Source organism: Camellia sinensis, chromosome 3, assembly GCF_055761805.1.
Source record: "Camellia sinensis isolate YWXY chromosome 3, ASM5576180v1, whole genome shotgun sequence".
Classification (NCBI taxonomy): domain Eukaryota; kingdom Viridiplantae; phylum Streptophyta; class Magnoliopsida; order Ericales; family Theaceae; genus Camellia; species Camellia sinensis.
The window spans coordinates 104,951,806-104,979,453 of NC_138963.1; the positions used below are offsets into that span (position 1 = coordinate 104,951,806).

Sequence of the window (27,648 nt, forward strand, 5' to 3'; positions counted from 1 at the left end):
CAGAGCCACAAACCAACCCCATAAAGAATCAGATTGATTTAACTTACAAAAATGTTTAATGAACTAACAACAAAATGTGCCAATCTAAACTCGGTAACCAATACCCAACTTCTATTACCAGCATTAGAACAACAGATACTAAACACCATCCACAACAAAATCTTTAGATCCAAATCCTTACAGTACACATCCACTATGTGTTCTCTATACTCAACTCGAGCATCAACAATTAAAAGAGAATTTAAACCTTTAACCATATCCAAATTTCTCAAAAGAATACCCTAAAGAACACCTGAACTACATCCACCATTGGTGATAACTCACCACGAATAACCCCTTCTGTCTTTTAATGTAATATTCCATCTAAGACTAAATGATCACCCTGAAATTTTGAGTAATAATGACAACCTTCCTTCAAAAACGCAAGCCAACCATGCACCTTGTAATTGATAACCATCATGCAATGGTCAAAACCATACGTACACCAAAGCAATATTAATTCGGATACCCAAAATGAGATGAATTCAAACAACCCACAATCTAGGAATTTCATCCCTCAACAACCACAACTCAACTTTCAAAACACCTCTATTCCTATCAAAGTATCTGCACGTCACCATGAAACTCCATTAGTCATCTAAACGCCAAAGGTTCGTTCAAAGATAATCTAGAGTACTAACACTCATAGAAATGAATACAACTACACTAGACATACAATTGAGAAATTCTAAACCACAACCTCCGTTATCCAACTAAGGTAGTTTCCATAAGGATCACCCACCAACTCCTTTCCACACGACAATTAATAAGCTTGCCACCAATAACTACGAACAACCTACATGACCTATCAACATCAACTTAACTGGTTTTACTCTGACGTGGTGTTCACTAAAAACTTCTTATAATGTGTTCTAAGTCCATTCAAGGCTCTTTCATGACTAGGTATACAACCAGACCATACTTTAGTATACAACCAGACCATACTTCAGCACTCCAAGTCTACAAGCTAACTCACATCAGCACCTATTCTTTAAACACGCAATACTACACTAGTATTATGGTGATTCACAATGCCCAACCTATGCTTGACAATAATGTAGCTTGACTTTTTTGCGCCCCCTTTCGAAAACTCGAAAATAAGCCCTACAGTTTGGACTCCCGCGGTTCTGAATCTAATCTCACAAGTGCAATGTGAAATTGATAAACACCAAAGAGTCCAAGTCTGAAAAATCTTTTGGAAAATTGATTTGAATCAAAAATGCCAAAATTGGACTGTTTTGCCAGATACAAAGTCGCTACCTAAATATTTTATTTCTGGGGAAATTTAGGAAACCCATGACTTGTGCCAAAGGCCATGTGTTTGTCATCACCAAAGTTGTTTCAGCTCGGGAACTTGGGTACGAGACGGGAAGGTCATGAATTGAGCACCCCTACTCGCCCGATCAAAGATCAGCCTCTATTAATCATGATATGATTTTTATCAACATTATGTGCTCTTGTTCCGGTTATTAAGTTAGCTTTACTATGTGATGTGCACAAGCAAGTATAGACTAGTTTGCTCAAATTGGAACAACTTAATTTCATGTTTGTTTTGTGAAAAGGGTTTGAATTTGCCACATCAAGTGGGCTTAAAGTTTGCAAATTTGCCACTCAACAAACTGGGCTTAAAACTATGAATTTGCCATTAGACATAGTGGGCTTAAAACGTACATTCGTTGAATTGTTCCAATTCAACGAACAAGCCTTCATCCACAAGCATTCAAGCAGATTAACAAGTATGCATTTAGCCTCATGGCAAGCATACTAGGCATGGCAATCACTCACACTCATGCAAGTATGCTAAAGCACTAAAAACTCACCTAGTACTCCAAGCTAAGAAGATGAGTTAGAAAAATATGCATGATCCTTAACTATACAAGATGTCTAATGCAACACATGCAATATGCAATTACTAGGCTCGGCTACTTATATGGCATATGAATTAATTCTAGACATGCGGTCTAAGCACGTATTCAATGAAGTAATTGAAACGACAATGCAGTTTGAATGATGCGCTGAGCTTTGGTGCATGCAAGACAAGATGAATGGATGCAAATATAAAGTATGCTAATTAAAACATGTCCCTAATTTAACCATCAAAAGCGATTAAATAAAAGGGAGAAAGATGTGGGGTTGGAAGACATACACATTATTACATTTTGCTCTCACGAAGGAGAGTCCGAATGAATAAAGCAAAACTAACCAGCAACTAATTAGAGCTAAACTAATTAAGCTAATTATTATAAAACCAAATAAATAACCAGCTAAACTAATTAACTAATTATTATAACACTTTTAATTTAACCAACTAGTAAGCTAATCAAATTATAACACAAATGCAAATAAGCTAAGTAATTAAAGTATTTAACTACTCTACCACTACTTTGCCTCAAGCAATAAAAGATGCACATGCTCGGATATCACCTGAAAAAATCTCTGTTTCACTCCCGAAAGCCTCTATTTGCAGAGTTGAACACTTCCAGAACCATTTTGCTCCACCTTACCAACATTCTGCTGAGGTTTGCATCAGTGGCCAGCCGGCCACTGGTAAAGACTATTGGCCATCAATGGTGCTCTGCCGGCCACCTGCCGACCATGGATAATGGCCTGCCAGTCACTAATGCACTGGTTCAACTTGCTGCAATAGAGAACAAATAGAGCAAAAAGAGGGTATTCCCATAGATTGTCTGCACAACTCACCTCTCATTTTCTTGAGCAAATCCAAGGAGTTGTGAACTTAAGCCACAAACCACTAACTTAAACAATTTCATTGCATGATGGCTTGTGATTCAAGAGGTGCGAATTCAATAAATGCAAAATGAGACACAAACCTCCTTCCTTTCATGGAAGATCAAGAGAAGAAGTTGACATTGGAGACTTGGATCATTTCATCACTAACAAGTATGAAATGGTCCAAGTTCTATGTGTTCAATTAACGTCTGATTGAACACATCAAAACATAACCAAATTCTTATCTTGGCTCACCTTTAGTCCCAAGTTTTAATTACTCTTTTTACTTTACCAACCATCCTTTAATCCAATTAAGTCCAAAAAGTGAATTAAAGTCCTCTAATGGAAAGAAAGCTCAAAGCACAAGCTGCTTTAGGTATGAAAGAAGCATCATACCGTTGGTAATGAACCCCCTAAGGGATTAAACCATTAAGTATGAAACCTCAATTTCACACTTAGGCAAATAAGTGACTTGAAATCACTTTCAAAGCAAAATCAAAAGCCAAGAAAGGAGGGAGGTTGCATAAATAATTAGTGCTGAAATTGTGAAAAGCACCAAAAACAAGCAATCAACTCAAACAAGTGGTGTTTAATGGCCTAAAACACTAAGCTTATGAGGACTATTAAACTACAACTATGCAATACAAGACTCAAATGCGAAAAACAACCCAAAAACAAAGTTAAAACAACCTAAATCAGAGGCTAAAACATGTTGGAATTAAGCCATAACAAGCTAGCAAAATAAGCTAAAACATGACACCAACTAGGCTAGCAAACAAGACACAAGGAGAGGAGGCTAACCTCTCCAAATTTGGACTTTAAAACATGATTTTTACTACTGAAAACACTCTGAAAATTAGTGTTTAAAGGCCCAAAAAAAGATGGTTTGAAAATGGGAAACAAAGGTGCAAAAGCTTTTTTAAACAAGGAATACAGAGGGATGAACCACCCCCTAACCTTAAATGACCAAAAACACCAATTTCAACCCATAAAAAAAGGTTTTTTTACAGCTCAAAAACAGCCCAAAGAAATGAAAAAAAGATAGGAATACAAGTATGTAAAGCAAGCCTACAAAGCAAGTATTATACCTCTTGAAGAGAAGAGTGATTCCAAGTAACGATTCCAAGAAAATACCACATTCTAGAGCTCAAACCAAGCCCAAGAACACCTTAGCTCAAAGATGAGAGGATTTGGCTAAAGGTGTATAGGCAAGAGTGTAGGAATTATAGGCAAAAATGTAGAAAATTTGAAGAGAGAGAAAGAATTAGAGAGAGAGAGAGGAAAATTTAAGTCTAGAATTTTTCTAACCCCAAAACATTGTGGGCACACCCTCGGGCTTTATGCCACCACAGTTCGGACTCCCTTTTGTGTCACGGTTCTTAGTCTGAACCAAAGAGTGCAAATCCGGCAAATCGTTTTGAGAAAACAGATTTTTAGAACAGAAGTGCCAAACATGGACTGCTTTGCCAGATACAGAGTCGCCACCTAAATATTTTTTAATAGGGGAATTTAGGAAACCCTGACTCATTTGCCTAAGGCCACGTGTCCGTCATTACCAAAGTTGCCTCAGCTCGGGAACTTGGGTACGATTGGGGAAGGTCAGCTATGAGCACCTCCTCTTGCCCGATCCGAAGATCAGCCTCTACTAACCATGATATCCAATTTTGAAAATGTTATGTGTTCTTATACCGGTTATTAGCCTAGAATTACTATGTGATGCGCATGGCAAGACAAGTATAGACTTAATTGCCTAAGTCAGAATGAAGCATCGCATTCCCGTTTATTTGGAAAATGGTTTGAATTTTGCTACTCGCGAGTAGGCTAAAATACGGATTTCGATGGATTATCCCAACTCAAACAATCCAACCTTCACCCACAGGCATTCAGGCAGTTCATATCACATAAGCATCTAGCCACATGGTAAGCATGCTATCATGTTAACATTTACACTCATGCGAGATGCTAAAGCATAAAAGCTTACCGAGTACTCTAAGCCAAAACAAGAAACTAGTTAGTAATCATGCATGACCCTAGTTAATGCTTAAGATGGCTAATGTAACACATGCAAAATGCAACTAGAAATAGGCTCGTCTATTCTAAGAATGACATGTAAGATGTTACAACTAACACGTATTCAACTTGGAATTGAAATACAATGCAGTTAGTATGATGCGCCGAGCCCGGTGCATGCAAGATAAATGTATGAATGCACACATGCATAGCATAAGGTATGCTAATTTAAACATGCCCTAATACTAATCATCAAAGCAGGTAAGTAAAAGGGAGAAAAAAGTGGGGGTTGGAAGACATGCACACACGCACCCACACTTATTACAAATTTGCCCTTGCTCAAAGGGACCGAAAGAATAATACAATTTAACTAACTATCAAGCTAATTAAATATTACAGACAATTAACTAGTTAAGCAAATTAACTAAGCTAATTAAGCATTAAAAGCAGCCTCGGGAAGAGGGCCCAATGCATGTGTGCTCGATTCTGCTCGGAAGTCCGCTGCCATGCACAAGCTGCCTCTGTTTCCCCTGCTCTGCTCCTCTGAAAATTGCACAAATCCCAAAGTATGCTCCATGGACACTTTGGATCACCACCGACCAAGTGGAAACCCCACCGACCATGTCCGGATGGTCATCGACCATTTGTTGAGCTCTCGGCCATCAATAATTGGTTGGTCAGCAGTATAGATGGCCGGCCGGCCAAAGCTTCTTGCAGCAACCTGTTTTGACAGCAGCAGAGGACAAAACATGGCATGGCAATGTATTTCAAGCAATGTTTGCACCAACCACACTCCTTATCATGTTTATGACTCAAAGAAGGATGGTCCTTAATTCTCGGACCATCAATTGCGCATTTCAATGCGTGATGGCCCAAGAAACCAAGTGTGCCATTTCAATGTCGAATGAAATGCACTTAAACAAACAAATGGCCCAACCCCTATCGTACTCAATTCAAGAGGCAAAGCATGCATGCCAATGCCATGCAACTTAGGCATGTGAGCTAGTATGCAACATGAGCATGAAAATAAAGATGTGAGGATGCAACTAACAAGCATGCAAAGTTTAATGTCAACATGCACACATGCAAGGCATATAACATGTTAGTCAACTTAGCAAGAAATGCATGCCAAATGCAACACCATTCAAGCATGCAACAACATGTCCTGAACCAAGTATCTAAACATACAATCATGCATGCAAACATGGTTCATCACTTAGGCATAAAGAAGCAACTTCTAAGCACGCTTAAAAGAGGCTAAACATGGGCATATGGCAAGCAATATAGGCTCTGAAAATCATGAAAAAGAGGTGCCAAACCAACTAATCAAAACAAGCAGAGCATGCGTAAAAGCTTGGAATTAGCCCAATGACTTAAACCATGATCATGTGACACATGAAACAAATGATCAAAGTGAATCAAAACAGTCTCAAATCATGCAAAAGTAGGCCCCAAAAACCACTTAGATGGCATCTAAATGATCTAATCCTAGAGGCATACACAATAGCACAAACATGCAGCATGAAACACCAAACCTCTAACACATTAAAAGGGCATCAAATGCAAGCATACAAGCACACCACAAGGACTGAAATGGCATGGCAAGTGGTTCCAAACCACTGAAATAATGCAAGGATGGCATGCTAGAGGGGTCAATACTTAAGGCATACAAGAGCGGTTACATGGTAGCTATACAAAGCAAGGCATGGACAACCCAAATGACCAAAACAGACCTTTAGCATGCTAAAACAAGCATGAAAGCCTCACAAAGTTAAGCCAAAAACATACTAGAAACAAGGCTCAAAGCACAAGGCATGTTAAGGCAATTCATGGCATTACAAGACATGTATGCTAAGCAAGCATGGTGTGTCTAAACCAAGTAAAAACAGAGGTAAAGCATGGCAAAATACTACCAAATACCTACTAAAACATGGCCAACATGAGTTCAAAAATGGTGCTCACACATGAGGCTTAAATGGCACATGTTGAAGACAACAAGGAGAGAGGGTGGCCCTCTCCTTCTTAGGACCTTAAACCACAATCCTCACCACTGAAATCCCTCAAGATTTCAGTGGTGAGGAGGCCCAAACAAGGTGGTCCCGGAGCTTGCCAAAATAGCATAAAAATGGGGCCAAACAAGCCCTAAGAGGGGTCAAACAACCCCAAACAACAAAATACCCTTAAACAAATATTTTAATAAAGTAAAAACAAGACTTTTATTAGTTATATACAAAGTCTAAAAATAGTTGCAAGATAGGCAAAAAAGCTATGCAAAAATGGGGAATAAAAGGCAAGAACACTCACCCTTGAAGAACACTTCCAAGATCACAAGGTCAGACCTCTTCTTGGATCAAAACCAGCTCAAAAAGTCCAAGATCAACCCTCTAAAGCCTCAGCAATTAAGGGAAGGTGTAATGGTAGGTGTTTATGTGCAAAACTATGAACACACACACACTTATACACAATGAGAGGAAAGTATAGAGATAGAATAGACACACTTCTAACCCTAAAAAGAACCAGACCTCTGGAGCTTCTTTCTAACCCTAGAAGAGGGAGGAGAGGCTTCCTCTTTATAGAAGCTCACTCTTGCAAAGCTTCTCAAGTAAGCTAGTCAAGAGGGAGATCCCTCCATACACGTGTATAGAGGGGAGCAAAGTGGGTGATAGCTGGCACAAAATATCTGCCAAAAGCAGATGCACAGTGGCCGGCTGACCAAAAATGCAATTTGACCAAAATAGATGGCCAGTCGACTACAAAGAGTGTCGGTCGGCCAAACATTTGGCCGGTGGCAACAAACCAGTGGCCGGTGGCCTCAAGCCATGGCCGGTGGAGTGTGGGGACGGCCAACAAGCCATTCCTTGCCCTCCAAAGCAAAAACACAAGTGTTTGGTGCAAACCCAAACACAAAATAGTTGAGTCGAGAGATCCTGAGGCAAGGCGCGTAGCCGAGACCTCCGGAAACTCAAGACGAACACAAACAAGGATGATCACCGAGTGTTCAAACGTTGACGTCCAAGTCTTGAGGACAGTCAAAAATGGGGTGTCTACAAACATGAGAGAGGGGGTCCCTATATATAGAAAAAATGAAATCTATACAAAGAGATCCAGGCCTCCACGTGTGGACAGATACAAGCATTTGTGTAAATAGCTAGCACAGCTAGCATAAAATATCTAGAGAAAACACTGGTGGCTGGCCGGCTATCAGTGATGGCTAGCAAGACACATCAATGGTCGACAGACATGAAATGATAGTCAGCAGCCTCCAAGGATGGCCGGCAGGCCACTAGAGATTGCAGGATGGAAAGACCAAGGCATGGTCCAAAAAGGAGACAAAATAGATGCATGGTTTGAAAGGCTTAAAGTTGTGGCGTTCCCTTGAGGACTTCAAGCGCTCGGCAAGCAAACAGACTCATCATCAGATGTACCTGCAAGAACATCCAAGTCTTGAAGGCCGTCAAAAATGGGGTGCCTACAAATAACATATTGGCACCATCCACATAATACTAAAAAAGGATACAATCCTTTAGACCAACTAACAGATCATGTCTCCTATCAAGTAAGCACCTCATAAATTTATTTTATTTCATTTATTTATTTATTATTATTATTATTATTTTCAAGATATCGATCATTACATTGACCTTCCCAATTAACAACACCCTTCAAATTCTAATCATCCACTATGTCGTTCACCATCTTTCCTCAAATACCACGCCTCCCAGAAACTTCACCTCGTGAGTCCAAAACCCACACTTCCCAAACTTAACTACCCATGAAGAGTCCTAAATAGTTCAAATACTACCAAACCATTTACATGTTTTTATAAAGAAAAGACAACTCAACTCAAGCCAAAGTAGGGAATTACAACAATCTAGAGCTTACGAAAGACCTTGTCAACCCAAGGCAAAAGGTCACCCAAACACATACTTGGCTCTTATAATTACTTCCAAAACTTCACTTAACTCTCTCTCATTGTCTCACTGCCAACCAATTCAACCTATACCTATGAAATGAACCCTTGCTACAAACTATCATACCACCAAATTCTAACCAAACAAGGGATCAACATTTCAAGTCTATAACCCTCATCGCACTAATACAAGGACACTCATATTTCAATTGCAAAATCAACCCTATTTCCAATACAAGCATCACACGATGAACCATATCAATACACACCCGTATGCTGCCAATTCAAAACAAGGACCTATGATTAAGAGCAACCACAAAACGAAATTAATTACCCTCAAAAGTCCAGGAATAAATTTCCACAAAATGAAACTCAAGTCACTAACATGCCAACTACATTTGTACTTCCCAAACTCCAACACCGCTAACTTCTAATATCCCAATAAGAACTCCTAAAAGGTGCACTATGGGCACCAGCTCATCTAACCCACTTCTTAGTATGATAATGATGACACTATAATCAACACAGACCCATTAACAACCTAAAATCTCCTCTATGCATACAATATAATGGAAAAACTAAGTCAAAAGCTTACTCTCCCTAAAAAAATTAAGATAACTCTTACTCGAGGAAATCTCCACATTTGCACCCCAAGTAATGACTAGCTTAACATAACCCAACCTCACAGATAAGATACAGCACCAAAGTTTATCTTTACCTCAATATTAGAAACTATGTCATCACAAACACTTCTAAACCCAATCAAAATACTTACTTACACCTTTAACCATTAAAAAACTTTTAGCTCATAGTCAAAAGCAGCCATAGAAGAATTAACATCAATGATTTTTCAAACCACCAGACACAAATTTTTATAAGGACACACTGATCTGACTTTACCAATCACTCTAACAGACTTTAGTCACACATTCTATTGAACCGTAATAACCTCCCAAGTTAACTCCAAAAACTTCTTCTAAGAACATTTATTATGCCATCACGACCTTGGATATAACAACTACACCACTCAATTAGCAATACTCTTTTCTACTCAAGCACACCAATAATCAAGCAAGGAGACCAATTACTCATGCACTATACCACAATTTCTAGAGAGCAATCAATCCTAGCACTTCTTATCTTAACCGTTAATAACAATTCACCAATCCTCAAGTCACTATCTCCACCACTAGAGATTAAACACCATTATTACAACCTCTATCACTTACTATCCACATTGAAACTCTACATTTAACTCACTTCTAAAACAAATTCTCTACTAGATTCCAAATTAGCCAAATTCTCAATCAATCAGTCTCTATTCACCCATCACAATCCTCACTGTGCCATAACCACTCACTTCCAAGATCTACCTTCTAACCTCTTTTCAAAAATTTCAATGTGAGTCTGTGAAATAGTTTCAACTTTTCATAATCACAAACCATTCACCATACAATAAGAAAAAATTTACCATCATAGGGTCACATTTGTTTCTCTTTGAACTTACAAAATTGATAAACCAAGGTTCCACACCAACCTCATAATTGCATCCTTACGTAATCCCAAGACGATATATCTTCCCAATAAATATGGTGCCAAAGATTTAAGTCCCAGAAGTTTTTCCCATTTGGGGTCCCTCACATCCTAGATCCCATAGGAGATTAGAGATAAGGTCTAACCCACACTTAAATATTCTACACGAGATCTCGCACGCCATACGTGAGTTACACATATGCCTATACATGTATCTACATCTATGTAAGACAAACCACATAAGCATATAAGCACATAGAGCTAATATGGATCATTCTCCTAAGATATCAACTCATTCCATGGCGCTCAAGGACCTCCAAGTGGAAAAAAAAATTGATCAGATGCCTTTCCAAAAGGATTTCGATGAATGCAATGGTCACTAGTCATATCCTAGAAGCTTAATCCCATACCCACATGGCCACATAAAACACAAAGCATTCAAAGCACACAAGCGTCGCATCCTAGCCTAGTAAATCTATCGTGAAAAATGTCACTTCCCATGAGCCTAAGGTATTCAAACCTATTGCTTTGATACCAATCTACAACACCTTGGAGAAATATCTCTTAATTCCTCTGATACTTTAATATAATCAACAATAATCCATGCATACAGATAACAAATATTAACAATAATACCATCCACTAACTCCTATTTCCAATTGAACTGTCTCAAAAATACATCATTGTTAAATTACATTCATATACAAAATAAATTTCCAATTCCTCCATACAAATAGTCCATACAAAATAATCCAAAGCCAAATCATAAAACATCAATAGAAGAGCATCCATGCTCTCATCCAACTTCATTTCATATATCCATCCTTTTGGAAGTGCCTCAACATTATTTCCTAAAATTTGTTAGCTTTGGCATGAGCGAAAGCTCAGTAGGTAATGCATTTAACAAGCTATATAATTAATTGAAACACACATGATCATGCAATGCGTGTATGATGAAAGTTTGAATGTTTAATTATAAATATTTGTTTAAATACAAATGAAATATGCAATGCATGACATTTGTTCAACATTTTTCAAAGTAACCATGGGTGGTAAATATACTATGACATCTTAAGTGAGAGCCGCAATCAAAACAGTTATACATATATATAGTTTTGTATACTGAAAATAGTCCCACATTTGCCGATTCCAGAAACAGCGGGGTGATGGGCACCCAAAAACATTTCAACCTTGCACATTTGCCGGCTCCATAAACGGTAGGGAGTGGACACCCAAAATCATCCGTTTTTTCACATTTGCTGACTCCAGAAACGGCGGGCTCGTGGACACCCAAAAACATTTTCCTACATTTGTTTGGTGATATGCACAGACAGTGCAATTGGGCACCTTGACTCCCCGCACAGGTACCAATTACAATACACAACTCAAAACCAACCCGACTCACTACCAGGACTCATAGACTATTTACCCCCTTTTAACTTTCAAGTTGTGGCACCAAGGTAATACTAAAAGAAAAAATAATGCATATGATGCATGAGTTTATAAATACTTCATTTTTCTTACAATGATTTCCATTCACAATAATTTCACAACTTCACATGCCCAAAATAGTGGATTTAACACCAAAACTTCATCCTTTCAAAGGAAATATGTAGATAGAAGCTTAAAGTTTTACAATCTCAACCTCGAAACCAAGTAATTACACTCGATTTCATGTTTTTGAAAACAATTGACCAAAACCCCTTTTTATAAAAATTTGGAAAACTAAGGTTTGAGAAAAATTGGGATTTTTCCCTTCTTTATGAAATTCAGGCAATTACTTATCACAAACAATGATAATCATTCATATAAAGCATAACTTCTCTCATAATCATGAAACATTTACAACATATACCCAAATACTCATTCACACAACCATATCCTCACAATATATATATAACTACTCACTATTTGTATATCTAATGAAATCATCACATATGTATCCCAAATCAAAAATATAACAAGTTAAAGGCATCCCTACCTCAAGATTGGAAGCAAATATACTAGATCAAGAGCATTCTTTCGAAAATCCAAAATCTAATCAGTTGAAAATGTTGATGTTCTCTTGTTCTTCATCCTTGATGCAAGATCCATGGTGGATTGTTGGTAAAAATGGATGAAAACAAAGTTTTGAGGGCTAGGTTTTTAGACATGGAGGGGAGAAAGAGAAGAGAGGAAGAAAGAATAAAGTTTTGGGGCCAAAAAGTCACTTACAATGTCTGTTAGCGACCTAGTTGCTCGAGCGTAGAGAAAAAGCTCCTAGAATCTCTAAAATTCATGTAGTTTGCTCGAGCGAGCCTGTTTCCAGCACAAAAACTCAAAATTCAAACAGGCATAACTCCATCATCCAAACTCTGTTTTAGGTCATTCTTGTGTCTGAATCGAAGCCCCAGAAATAAGTTTTCCAATGGTTCTAGCCTTATCCAAATTCAAAGTATTGAAAGAGAAAAGGGCAAAAGAGTGAAGGTTAGTCAAAAATGTAAACTCAAATTTAGGGCTTTTGATATAATCTTGCCTAAATACCTTGTTAAGACTTCAAACAAGGTTCCAAACATCACCCAAGTGTCCTCAATTATAATATTTAAGGTTCACTTGCCAACCCATCAATACCAAGAGTCCGACAATCATACAATTTTTTAAGGTGATGAGCACCATTTTACACCAATCCGACACATATTAGAATCTGAGTCATTACAGATACCTCGAGCGATGTATAGAAATTACGTATAAAGACCACAAAATCTATATTGACAATATCAGACTGAAAATTTGTTGCAAGATCAAGAACATTGGCCTAAATTCGGTAAAATTCCAAGAAAACCTTGTCTCAATTACGACTATACGCAACACAGTTCTGAAATTAACATGTACAATTCACATTCAACCAGAAACTGACAGATCTACACCAAATTAAAACTGAAATCAGAGAAATGACAAAACTATAATCACATTCACATACATAAATATATACATATACATATACATATATATATATACATATTCATATATGTAGGAGCTGAATAATTACGTGTTCAAGAGGTCCAAACAGAGCGTCGAGAATGATGGTAAGGATAACTTAGCACTGATCAAACCTATTGAACAAGAACAAGGTTGAGTAAAATCCAGCCCATGGGCTGAATATGCCGAATAATTTCTGACGTACCTGGGGGTCCTATATATGATAATGAAATGGTAGGCCGCAGGAGAGCAATATAAAAAGGAGAAGATCAGCCAAAGAGAGGTATGTGTGAATATAGAAGATAACTTGAGATAGAAGTAATTAGAGAGAGTATTGACTTATCCGTCGGAGTGCTAATTCCGAAACCCCCGACCGGAGTGTTCATCCCTTTTTTCAAGTAGCAATCAGAGGATCAAGGACGACTAACTAGATTCTAGAGTATTTCCAAACCACTTCACCACAATTGGCGCCGTCTGTGGGAATACTCAAGTGCATCCATGGTGGCCCCAACAGATGACCCTTCGGTAGTTGCTGACAATGTTACGCCAAGAGATGACATCACTCCAAGAAACTTTCTTGGACCGGAGAATATCACCGCACGACGGGCCTGAACTTCGACCCAGTAGCTCAAACCTCATCCTCAACTTCTGTGCAAGAGACTATGTAGACAATCATAGATCAAGCAAAGTGAAATAAACAGCGTCTAGAAGATATGATGGTTGAGAACAAACATTTGCGCCAGGAATTGGTCCTCGAGCTAGTCAAATCCCAGCAGGCCGCATGCCATGACCGGGGTCGATCCCCAAGAAAGAAAGATGATTGATGACATCGACTTCAAAAACATGATAATGGCAGTGATTCTGACTCACTATCCCAAGAACCCAGAAAAAATGGACGAGTTGATGTCTCCAGCTTATCTGAAGGAAGTCCGTACGTACGGCACAGGTGAAGGAAATAAAGTGATAATTCGGATGAAGAAGACAGGCATGATCCTTTCGTACGACACACCGCAAGGGCTATGCTACCTAAAAAGTTTAAAGCACCGACATTCACCCTATATGACGGAAAATCAAATCCCATTGACCATATTCGTCATTATAAACAAGCGATGGCGTTGCATGCCGATGATGAAGCCCTCATGTGTCGAATGTTTCTAAGTAGCCTGGGACCGTTGGTCATCAAATGGTACTATAAACTGGAGCCGGCGTCAATAAAAAGCTTTCATCAACTCCAAAAATCTTTCAGGGCAAGATTCATTAGCAACGAAGTTCAGCCAAAGCAAGCCGACTCTCTCTAGGCAATGCAAATTAAACCAGAAGAGACCCTCTATGAGTATTCGGCGAGCTATTAGAAATGTTTCAACCTGGTGGATAATGCCTGCAATGATTTCATGGCCATTACCTCCTTTAAGATGGGATTACATTCTGATAGTCCTCTCCGTAGTTCATTGATTAGATGGCCCCCCAAAACAATTTGGGCACTAATGAAGAAAGTTGAAGAGTATTGTAAGGTGGAAGACGATGCCCTGCGGGTCAAGGCCGGATAGAAAGTTGTTAAGTCAGCTCCATCTAGTCGCATTCAGCCGATAAGCGTCGTGCCATCAAAGAGCCTCAAACCTCGGACTTGGGCTAAACGAGACAAGAGGCGTGATTCGCGTCGTTCAAGCAATCAGTGTTCGCATTGATCAAACAAACAATATCAAGTGGATAGTAGGCGCACAAGATGTTCAGACAAGAAGTATACAGAATTGGCAGAGCCGATCAGTAAGATCCTATCCAAAGTCCAACATCTTCCATTCTTTAAATGGCCGTCCATAATGATAGGGCCTTCTAATACAAAGAGAAGGGATAAGTAGTTCAAATATCACAAAGACCACGGCCATGATACCGACAGCTATTATGCACTGAAGGACCACCTGGAAGAGTTGGTACAAGATGGCCGGCTGGCGTAACACGTCCGAAAGAACAATCCATTGAACACAGTAGCCCTACGGCCGGATTCACCTCTACTTGGCGTAATTTACATGATATACAGCCTACTGTCATCAGCCGAGGTATAAACAATTCAGTTGCAACCTAGCCTGCCCAAGCCGACCACACCAGCCAAACGGCCCCATGAAATTGGGAGGATTAGCTTCGATGACACCGACCTAGATGGGGTAACTCTCCCCCACGCCGATCCCCACGTCGTCGAGCTATGCGTGAACAGATTCACAGTTGAACGTGTTCTCATCAATCAAGGAAGCACCTCGAAAATAATGTATTACAAGATATTTGTTAAACTCGGCTTCACTTATTCGAATTTGTTGCCAGCCGATTACCCATTATTTGGTTTCAACGGCAATCTTGAATATCCCTTGGGTAAGATCACATTACCAATACAGGCAAGTACCAGATCAATAGACGTAGAATTTCTGGTCGTTAAACTCTCGTCACCATACAATATTTTCATAGGAAGGACTTGGTTGCATACCATACAGGCTGTGCCGAGCATCTACCATCCACTACTCCGCTTTCCAACCGAGTATGGCATCGAGCAAATTTGGGGTTCTCAGAAATCGGCACAGGCTTGCTATCTTATTGCTGCGACAAAGAGGCCAAAGGAACAAGAAGTAAACTTGATTAAAGTACCGGATCAAGAGAGCCTCGAGGACATTAGGAAAATCCCTAGTGAAAAGACAACTAAAGACCTTGATCAGATTGAAATCAATGGAAGTCTTGACAAATTCTTCATGATCGGCACCTCTTTGAGCGAAGTTGATAGACGCGAGCTGGTATCCTTCTTACTCAGCAACCTTGATGTGTTTACGTGGACATCATGCGAGATGCCAAGGGTGGATCCAATCATGGCCCAGTATTGTTTAAGCGTTGATCCAAAAGTCAAACCAATCATTCAGAAAAGTCGGCAGTCAGCTGCTGAGCATGCATCGGCCGTTGTTGGTGAAGTCAACAAATTGCTTGATGCTGGGGCAATTCATGAAGTCACTTATCCCACATTGCTGTCCAATACCGTGGTTATAAAGAAGAAAAATGGATCTTGGCGCGTTTGCGTCGATTTCACGGATTTGAACAGGGCCTGTCCAAAGGATTGTTTTCCTTTTCCCAAAATTGATCAACTTATGGATGCAACGGCACATCATTAGTGCATGAGCTTCTTGGATGCCTACAGGGGTTATCACCAAATTTCCATGCATCCGGAGGATCAAGAAAGGACCACATTCCTCACCCCAAGGGAAACCTATTCCTAGAAGGTCATGCCCTTCCGACTGAAGAATGCGAGGGTAACTTACTAGAGACTGGTCACCACTATGTTTAAGGAACAACTTAGCTGCACCATGGAAGTATACATCGATGACATGGTGGTGAAATCCAGGGAAAAACACGACTATCTAGCCGATTTAATAGAGACCTTCAGCATTCTTCGAAAGTACAAAATGAAATTGAATGCCTCAAAATGTGCATTCGGCATCGGATCCGACAAGTTTCTTGGCTATGTTGTCAACCATCACGGAATAGAGGCCAACCCGAGGCAAATCAAAGCAATTCTAGAACTCAGCTCTCCTCGGTCGATCAAAGAAGTTCAGAAGTTGATGAGAATGGCCATCGCCCTGAATAGGTTTATCAACCGTTACTCATATCGTTGCCGACAATTTTTTCACACACTTCAGCAAGGCAAAGCATTTGAATGGACTCTCAAGTGCCAGGCTGCGCTGGACGACTTGAAACTTATCTCTGATCAGTACCACTCTTGGCAACTCCATCAGTAGGCGATCCGTTCATCTTGTATTTGGCGGTATCTAATCGGGTGGTCAGCGCCATGCTACTAACGGAAGAACTCGAGGAACAGTGACCAATTTACTATGTAAGCAAGGCCATCGTCGACGCTAAAACGCGATATCTACCATTAGAGAAGCTCATCCTTGCTCTCGTAGTGGCTGCAAGAAAATTGATGCACTATTTTCAAGCTCACACCATAAGGGTATTAACGGACTATTCTCTCCGGTCAGTGCTCCGCAGCACGGAAGTATCAGGACGAGTCTCAAAATGGGCTTTGGAACTCGGCTAATATGATATCTAGTTTTTGCCTAGAACTGCCATCAAAGGGCAAGTGCTCACCGACTTTGTAACCGAGTTCACGGGATGCCATGCCAACTTCAAGTCCGATCAAATGCAACCTAAACCCAACTGGCAAATATATGTTGGAGACATTTGGCAGATGTACTATGACGGATCATCCAACCAACGTGGAAGTGGGGTAGGCGTAGTAATCATGACTCCCAAAGGGGCAATAATTGAGTAGGCGGTTAAATTGGGCTTTGATGCATCAAATAACGAGGCTGAATATGAAGCATTGATAACCGGCCATCGTAACACACTTCACCTTAGTGCACGACAGTTGTTTGTTTTTTGTGACTCGAAATTAGTCATCAACTAGTTGAAAGGGGAGTATGCAGCTAAAAATGACCGCATGGCAACCTATATGAAAACGGAGAATTCTTTACTTACGAAATTCGACCACCACGAATTGAATCAGATAACCCAGGATCAAAACACGCATGCGGATGCCTTTGCTTGCCTAGCCTCCGCTATTAACTCAGAAGTCAAACAAACAATCAAAGTGGGGTTCATCCTAGAGCCAAGCATCACCTCTTCTGAACTAGTTCAAGCCAACATCATTGAACCAAGACCAAGTTGGATAGACCCTATCGCTGCATTCCTTTCTTGAGAACGGTTCCCAACGAATAAGAAAAAATTCCATAAACTGCGAAATAAAGCCTTGCGATACTATCTGGATCCGCAGGGAAAGCTTTATAAAAAAATCTTTCTCTGGACCGTACTTGGAATGTGTTCACCCAGATAAAGTTGATGAACTCTTGGCTGAAATACACGAAGGTAGCTGTGGCGCACATTCTGAAGGATGTTCATTGGCCCACCGAGCCATAGCACAGGGGTATTATTGGCCAACCAGGTGAATAGATGCCGAAAACTATGTAAAAAAGTGCAAACAATGCCAAAAGTTTTCCCCTTTAACTCATCTATCTGCCGAAGAATTAAACTCTATTACTAGTCCTTGGCCGTTCACCCAATGGGGACTTGATATCGTAGGACCATTACCACGGGCTCCAGAGAACAAGCGATTCCTGATCGTCGCAACAGATTATTTTACAAAGTGGGTCAAAGCAGAAGCATTAACACATATTTGAGATGTTGATGTCAATCATTTTGTATGGAAAAACATCATAACACGATTCGGCATACCTAGAGCACTTATCTCCGACAATGGCACCCAATTCAATTGTGGCATCTATTGGGAGTTATGCAACACATATGGTATTTGTCCCTACTTTTCCTCGCCGAAATACCCACAAAGCAACGGTCAGGCGAAGGCTTCTAATAAAGTGATCCTGGACAGCATCAAGAAACGGTTGGAAAAAGTCAGAAGCAAGTGGGTCGAAGAATTGCCTAGTGTGTTGTGGGCTCATCGTACTACTTCAAGGCGATCTACTGGGAAAACACCATTCGCTTTGTGCTTTGGAACCCAGGAAATTATCCCCCTTAAGATTGGCCTACCCACGCTGAAATACAAGGTTTTTGACATGGACCGTAATGACATGATGTCGGCCTTAGATTGAACTCTGATTGATGAACGTCGAGATCGTGCTCTTGCGTGCATGGTGTGGTATCAACGGCAGCTCACCCAGTCATATAACCAGTGCGTACAATTGCGTCGTTATACACCTGGAGAATTAGTCCTCAAGAAAGTGCTTCCTGCTACTAAGAATCCGGCAGACTGTAAATTAGGCCCCAACTGGGATGGCTCTTATCAAATTAGTTTAATCGCTGGAACAAGGGCGTATCGGCTTTCAGACATGGCTGGCAGAAGTTTCCATGCCCCTAGAATTCCACACATCTACGTAAATTTTATTATTAAGCCAACTTGTATGGCGTGTTAGTTTGTTTCTAATTTTTGCTGCTATGTTAACGTGTACACATCTACGAATTCCTCAATGCAATGTCTTTTTTATCGTTGTCTCATTAATAATGGTTTAAAAGACTCTGAATTCGGAGCGCCCTTCGTGGATATCACGTATGAGCCGAATAAGCCTCCGAACTCGGAGCGCCCTTCGTGGATATCATGATTGGCCGAATAAGCCTTTGAATTCGGAACGCCCTTCGTGGATATCACGATTGGCCGAATAAGCCTCCGAATTTGGAGCGCCCTTCGTGGATATCACTATTGGCCAATACAAAAGACTCTGAATTCAGAGTGCCCTTCGTGGATATGACTATTGGCCGAATAAGCCTCTAAATTTGGAGCGCTCTTCATGGATATCACGATTGGCCAATAAAAAAGACTCTGAATTCGGAGTGCCCTTAGTGGATATCACCATTGGCCGAATAAGCCTCCGAATTCAGAGCTCTCTTCATGGATATCATGATTGGCCAATAAAACAGACTCTGAATTAGGAGCACCCTTCGGGGATATCACGATTGGCCGAATAAGCCTCCGAATTCGGAGCGCCCTTCGTGGATATCACTATTGGCCAATAAAAAAGACTCCGAATTCAAAGCGCCCTTCGTGGACATCACGATTGGCCGAATAAGCCTTCGAATTCAAAGCTCCCTTTATGGATATCACGATTGGGCAATAAAAAAGACTCTGAATTCGGAGCGCCCTTCATTGATATCACGACTGGCCAACTCCGAATTCGGAACACCCTTTGTTGATATCATGTATGGGCCGTATAAGCCTCCGAATTCAAAACACCCTTCGTGGATATCACGATTGGCCAATAAAAAGGACTCCGAATTCAGAGCATCCTTCGTGGATGTCATGATTGGCCGAATAAGCCTCCGAATTTGGAGCGCCCTTCGTGGATATCACGATTGGCCAATAAAAAAGACTTTAAATTCGAAACGCCCCTCGTGCATGACCATGAATGGCCCAGTAATCCTCCGAATTTAGAAGGCCCTTTATGTTTGGCCATAGAATGGCATGGACCAACATACAATTGTCACAAGTAAATACAAACATTAAACAAAGCAATATAGCAAACATTTATTTATTTCATCGAAGAAGTACAAATACATGGCTTTTGACAAATTCAAAAGTACCATAATGTGTATTGATATCTAGGTCTTCTCCGATTCGGCACCCTCTTCATTGTCAATTTTTTCGGCATCGTAAGCTTCAAATGTAAACTTGTAATTCTAATATACAGGTGACGTCGAATCGACACCCGCGGCCTGCAGAGCCTTAATCCATCCATGCTTAAATCCACGATTTTCACATCGATAAACATCATCGACTAACTTTTCCGTAGTCTTTTCAATACCAATTTTTCGGCCGTCAAAAAAGCTTTGTTCGTAGGCCTTCATTCTTATCACTTCTCTTGCAAACATGCTCGCCGTATCACGATCGGCAATGGCATGATCAAGAAGGTGCTGGTTTACTCCTTCCGTCACGATTGGGTTCGTTTGACTCGCCAACTGCATTTCAGAAGCCTTAACTTTTTTAAACTCATTCTCAGCCTTTTCTACACAATGTTCCAAGCTCCGAATGCGGCTGTCTTTCTATTCTATTTCTCTTCTCGTGGCATGAAGGCGCATGCCAATTTCATAAGAGGTATATAGTCCCTTTAATGCTCCATGGACACCCTTCTAAAAAAATTCGTAATCAGGCCGACCGACCATTGATTGTTGGACTTCAGGAAAAAAAATTTGTTGAGTAAACTCGACTGCCACATTTGGAACGCGAATAATCAAATCTGCTTCCGTTATCAGTTTATTCCCAATAAAAATCAAAAAACTCAACAGGCGTGGTGGCCTGCTGGTTTCATTTCATGAACGAGGGGAGCTCCCTCGCTACTACCTCTCCTTTCTTGGTGACTTCTCTATACCGCCCCCTCTTGGAGACCTACTCCGACGACAAGAAGAGCGACGCCTCTCACGCCCCTCTGACATCCTATTACCCGTTCGTGCAGGTTCGCCACCTTCTCAATTCATCTCTAAATCCAGTTTAACTAGCGTCCTGTCCTCGCCTCTGCTGTTAAAGAATACTCTTCTTGACATACAAATTTCCTCAGTTCGACACAATTCTCTTTTCCCTCTTGCACTCTGTTGAATTTGAGAAAAATATATTTAACGACAGCACAGGACCCACGCGCGCTTGCCCCCCTTCCCCCGGTCCACTTATTAATTATGGATGCAGCATTCCCGAAGCGACCACTGCAAAGCATTTTACTGAATAACTACAATGCCCCAACCGATCCCATGAACTATACATATTCAGCAGTTTCGTCCGCTAGGGCAAGGGCAGAATTACCAAGCTATTAGGCCTATTTTCAAAGCATTTAGCCAAATAATTACAATGCCCCAACTGATCCCACGAACTATACATATTCGGTGGTTCTGCTCAGTGATCCGTTGGGGTAAGGGCCGAATTATCCAGCTATTAGGCCTATTTTCAAAGCATTTAGCCGAATAACTACAATGCCCCAACCAATCCCATGAACTATACATATTCAGTGGTTTTGTTCAGTGATCCGCTGGGGCAAAGGCAAAATTACCAAGCTATTCGACCTATTTTCAAAGCATTTAGCTGAATAACTATAATGCCCCAACCGATCCCATGAACTATACATATTTGGCGGTTCTATTTAGTGATCCGCTGGGGCAATGAAAGAATTACCAAGCTATTCGGCCTATTTTCAAAACATTTAGCTGAATAACTACAATGCCCTAACTGATCCCATGAACTATACATATAAGGCGGTTCTGTTCAGTGATCCGCTGGGGCAAGGGCAGAATTATCAAGCTATTCGACTTATTTTCAAAGCATTTAGCCAAATAACTACAATGCCCTAACCGATCCCATGAACTATACATATTTGGCAGTTCTGTTCAGTGATTCGCTGGGGCAAGGGCAGAATTACCAAGCTATTCGGCCTATTTTCAAAGCATTTAGCTGAATAACTAGAATGCCCCAACCAATCCCATGAACTACACATATTCGGCAGTTTTATTCAGTGATTTGCTGGGGCAAGGGCATAATTACCAAGCTATTTGACCTATTTTCAAAGCATTTAGCTGAATAACTACAATGCCCCAACTGATCACATGAACTATATATATTCGACGGTTCTATTCAGTGATCTGCTTGGGCAAAGGCAGAATTATCAAGCTATTCGGCTTATTTTCAAAGCATTTACCCGAATAACTACAATGTCCTAACCGATCCCATGAACTATACATATTCGGCGGTTATGTTCAGTGCTCCACTGGGGCAAGGGCAGAATTATCAAGCTATTCGGTGTATTTCAGTTAAAATGACATTTGTTTTTCAACATTTAATGATAACACTCAATAAACTGTGTACATCCACTTTGTACACTTGTCGGATTGCCGAATTGAAATCTACAGGTCATGATCTCAGTTGAAATGACATACTTTTGTTTTTCAACATTTAATGCTAACATCCAATAACAAAGTGGACATTTTCATTAATAAACTGTTTACATCCACTTTATACATGAAAATGTCCTACATATGAAATAAACTGCTAATAAAAATCTAATAAAAGCTAACAAAAAACAAATAATGGCTATTTATTATGGAACTGCCGATCAAGGGTCCAGATCCTCTGGATCCGATTCCAATGGTTCAACTTCCAGTTGTTTGTAAGGAATCACCTAATCCAGAGTCACCTTAGTGGCTGCCAAAGCCTTTAGCCATCCATGCTTGAAGCCTCAATTCTTGAACTTCAAGGCTTCATCAGCATAAAGCTCCTTGGCCTTCAACAGGCGGGCTTCGAAGGCTCTGGCCACATCCACCTCAGCACACTCCTTCGCTTTCTTCTCAGACTCAAGTTCGGCCTTCAGCACTGAGATTTCTTCTTGAGTCGATTTGAGAGAGCATCCATCAAGTTTGTTCTTTCTTCGGCGGCCCTGCGGAGCAAATCGGCATGTTCAACTTTCTATTGAGTAGCCACTACCCTCGCCTGCTCTTCTTCAGCTTTTGTAGTTGCTGTAGACAGATCAATGAGCGTTGCAGAGACCTTGCCCTTCTCTTCCTCCAGCTGACGCTTAAGGACGCCAAATTGCTCCACAACGTTGTAATGACGATGGCCTATCTCTGCAAGCCTTCCCGCCATCTAGAAAAACAATTAAACGAGATTGGACAGGAATACGAATTTAAGCTATTTGGAAATTTGAGGTTTTTAACTTATCAAAATGGCCGACTGAGTGGCCAGAGCAATTGAGATTATACCCGGCTCAGCACAAAAAGTCGCTCTGTCCGAAGGCAAAGAAAGGGTCGAAGCTACACTCAGGGCCACGACGGGATCTTTGATCGCTGAGCCACTGGTGAGCACTGCCATATTCTTCATCCTTGGTTGGATAACGAATGCCTTGGCCAACTCATCTTCAACAGGTGGTGTATCCACCATCGGTCATTTTTCAATCGGCACCTCTTGCAAATCGATCACAGTGTCAGCAAGACGTTTCTGTCCTGTGAGATCGGCTTCCAGGACTTCAACTTGATTTTGTTCAGGAATTAACTCAGCCAATGTTGTTTTCTGAGCTGTTTCTTCCTGACGCACTTAGCTAGTTGGCATTATTTGGTTCCCCCTTGACCCGCCGGCCTGTCTCCTGGCCGCCATCCTCTCCGTGTTTCGTCGCCTAATAAGCTGGGCAAGCGACTCTGAGCTCATCTCTTTGGCTTCGGATTCGGCTCTTGGCAGATTCTCTAAGCTGGTGAAGATATCGTCCTCTAGAGTAACTAAATCTAGTCGGCCAGAAGTAGAGGGAAGTTCGGCGTATTAGTCTGCACTGATATTCTCGAATGCCAATTCAATTTCTCTGTTCAACTCCTAGTCCCCCGTGTGGCCCTCAGATTGTGCGTCTTCACCAGCCTTCCCACCGGCGTCAGAACCTTCGATGCTGATGTCCTTGAGACTTTTGTAGCTAGGGAAGATGAGCACAGTAAGCTGCCATTTGTGTGTCAGCATAGGAATATTATATGCAATCGGAAAAATGGAGTAAATTGGGTCATATCTCAGTAAGACATGGGATGCACAACCTTGTCCTTGGAGGTTTGCATGGCCTTTGTAATTAAGGACCATCTTCATTTGGTCTAAAACGGGTTCGTCCGCAGATGGTTGTACTCGTTTCAAATCGTTGCCTACAAAAGACAAGTGATCAAAACAGTATTAAAGCCAAATAAACTGTTTATTTTAAGATGTGTTAGCAATTCTAGCTAGCAACCTGGTTCACCCTTTTGCCTAGGAATTAGATCTTGGCGATCTTCTCCCTCACTGAATGCTTAATTACCTCGGACGGTGACCATGACATCATCAACCCTTTTGCTAGAGCTGGCGAGCATGGTTACCAAATGATGGTCAACGCCCTTGGCTCTTAAAAAGTAACAGCCTTGCCGATCGGTCTATTTCACCATAACGCAGCAGTGCCGAATTGCTAGGATTCCTAAGTTAAGACCCAGTCGGCGATTCAATTCCACTATGCCCATAACAATGCGGTAAAAGTTCACGTTTGGCTAGGAGGGAATTAATCCCCAGTAATGCAGGACTGTCCTAAGAAGAGGATGGAGGGGGAATTGAACTCCACCCTCTACGATGGCCAAAAGAGGAAAATTAATGGTGCTAGTGTCAGCCCTCTCCATGTCCACTACATTATCTGGAACAAGGGATAGGTGAACGTCGTCTGGAATGGAAAAATGACGACGGAATGCTGCATCTCGATCCTCAAAAAGAAGGGCTTTCAAATGCCTTGCCATTTGAGACAAAACGAAAATAGCCCGTACAAAAAATGAAAGCAAAAGTATGCAGGGAAATTGGAATGAGAAACAAAATGAGAAGAGAGAAGGGACTTACAGGATAAGGAGATGAACAGTAAAAGGTGAGGTTGCAGAGGTCTGGAAGGAGATTGATATGAAGGATGCTCAAAGGTTGACAGTAGCTTTCCAATTCAAGAGTATACAGGCGTAAAAAATGTCAATGGCTTTTTGATTCATAAGTATATGGAGGTACAGATTTCAAAATGCATTAAATGAATGTCAAATATGAAGGGGCGAGAAGCTGTAATGATTAACGGCTCTGACGAATCGATACAAAAAGGAGTGCAACTGCCGTATCTGTCTTTTGAGAGCTCTTGCTTTGATTGGTTGAGAAACCAAACATGCCAAGTAAATATTTTATTCGGGTGTTTGGGGGGCAATTGTAGGAGCCGAATAATTACATGTTCAAGAGGTCCAAGCAGAGCGCTGAGAATGATGGTAAGGATAACTCGGCACTGATCAAACCTAATGAACAAGAACAAGGCCGAGTAAAATCCGGCCCATGCACCGAATATGTCGAATAATTTCTGACGTACCTGGGGGGTCCCAGATATGATAATGAAAGGGTGGGCCCCAGGAGAGCAATATAAAAAGGAGAAGATCAGCCAAAGAGAGGTATGTGTGAATGTAGAAGATAACTTGAGATAGAAGTAATTAGAGAAAATATTGACTTGTCCGTCGGAGCGCTAATTCCGGCATCCTTGAAGATTAGGCGATTTAATGCTAATCCATTGTTGGTGTCATTGAATATGACCATGTTATAGATACATTGTATATGTATGTTTATTGGGAGGAGAAAGGGGATGTACTCCATATGTGATTATGTTTATAAATACATTGCATATGTATATTTGTTGGGGAGGAGAAAGGGGATGGACTCCATTTAAAGCAAGTTGGCCAGAGTGTCCTGGGTGAAAGACCCAAAATTTTATATATAAATGGGTGTCGATTCCTTCGGACGAGATATTCGTAAAATGGCAGGTTTGAAGTGTTTATGTGAGTTTTGTATAATTGGGAAAATCATTGAATTGTAGTTTCATTTTGATTGTTGAAAGATAACGAATTTAACTCATGAATTAAGTAGCATATATGAACTAGAAATGAAATTAAAGGAAAATGGAATAAGGTTGGTTTTAGTGGTATATGGATATGCAGGTCTTGTGAATGTTTCAAGATTGGTATTATTTATGTATGTGGTATTTATACCTTTGCTAAACCTCATAAATTATGTTAGATTATTTCCACTGGGTTATTGGCTCACCCTATATGGGAATACCATTTTCAGGTACAGGTGAGATGCTTCCTCCAAGGCAATAGCGTGGATGGAGTTTTGGGAAGTAAGAGCTTCTTAATTATGCATTATGTGTGTATGTTTGTCATTTCTAAAGCCAAGGGCTTAAGATGTAATGAGGGAGACTCAATTTGTGTAACCAAGCAATGACTTGGAAACATGTAAGCCTACATGGCATTTAACTGGTTGTTAAACAGTAAACTCTGATATATAAAAGTATGTTGTTTATCATATTTATTCTACATATGAGTTATCTTTATTGAATTATTTTGGAGGGCATGACAGGTGGAAGGAGGGTTTCGAATGCTCACGGCGGTGGTGGAAGAAAGGTTTCAAATGCTAGGGTTTCCGAATGAGGGTTTTCAAACTATGAAATAGAGTAAGGGAATAGAGCAACGATTCAATTGTTTCATATTTGGCCATTTATATGGAAAAGCATTTGTCTTTTGATCATATTTTTTAATTTGAGGGAGTTTTGGGACCATTATTTTATTCCACGGGCTTTACACAAAAAAGGCCCAATGGGAGAGGCTTTTTACTAAAAATCTCATAAAAATAACCACAGAAATTATGTGGGTCCCGACATTGCCACATTGCGGAATTATAAATTATCATGTGTATGATAGTTGTCAAATCATTATCAAACACTTTATTAATGTTTTATGTTATGCAAAACTCATCAGGACATGAAAGCTTATCGATATAGAAGTCTTAAACAACTAGAAATTGTTTGAAATAGGATTTCTGGAACATTCAAACTATTAGATAGGCAAGTCACTAGATATTATAAATAGACGACACTCCTATGGATTGAGATAGTGTGTTTGTCCACGACTTTGCCAACTCAGTAGATTGAGAACACATATGCAAAGGAAAACCTATTAGGTCAATTTGCTACTCGATTGTAGTCACGTTGTTGTACTACGTGCACTACAAGAATTTGCACTTTTGGCGACCAAATTTGGCAACTAAAAGAAATTTTAGTCGCCAAAAATATCACTTTTGGTGACTAAAAAATGTATTACTCAGCGTTGGTTTAGGATGTAGATACTAAAATTTTTTAGTTAAGAAATATTACTTATTGGCTACTAAATTTATTTTTAGTCGGCAAAAATGTTACTTTTGGCGACTAAAAAGTATATTAGTCGCCATTTATCTAAATTTTAGGCTACTAAATCCTTTTTTAGTCGTCGTATATTATTTTTTGTTGACAAAAGAAATGTTAGTCACTAAAAAAGGGCATATTTTTATGGTTACTCTTTGGTGACCAAAAGATTTTGTCAGCAAATGTTACTTTTTTCCGACCAAAAGGAAAATTAGTCGC

At 40.4% G+C, this 27,648-nt stretch overlaps 1 protein-coding gene across 1 annotated transcript; it reads left to right on the plus strand.

Annotated features, from left to right (window-relative positions):
• Positions 1–13,966: 13,966 nt before the first annotated feature.
• LOC114274741 (uncharacterized) lies at positions 13,967–16,323 on the plus strand. The gene is made up of 2 exons (XM_082918294.1): positions 13,967–14,165; positions 15,494–16,323. Exons 1-2 carry the CDS (start codon positions 13,967–13,969, stop codon positions 16,321–16,323), a joined length of 1,029 nt encoding a protein of 342 aa, XP_082774420.1.
• Positions 16,324–27,648: the final 11,325 nt, after the last annotated feature.

Excerpts from the sequence above, each read along its gene's own strand:
- LOC114274741 (XM_082918294.1), top strand. The coding sequence starts at position 13,967 with ATGACCGGGGTCGATCCCCAAGAAAGAAAGATGATTGATGACATCGAC. Across the intron at positions 14,166-15,493 it reads AATTCGGATGAAGAAGACAG|CCGATTACCCATTATTTGGT; the intron begins GCATGATCCTTT and ends ATTTGTTGCCAG.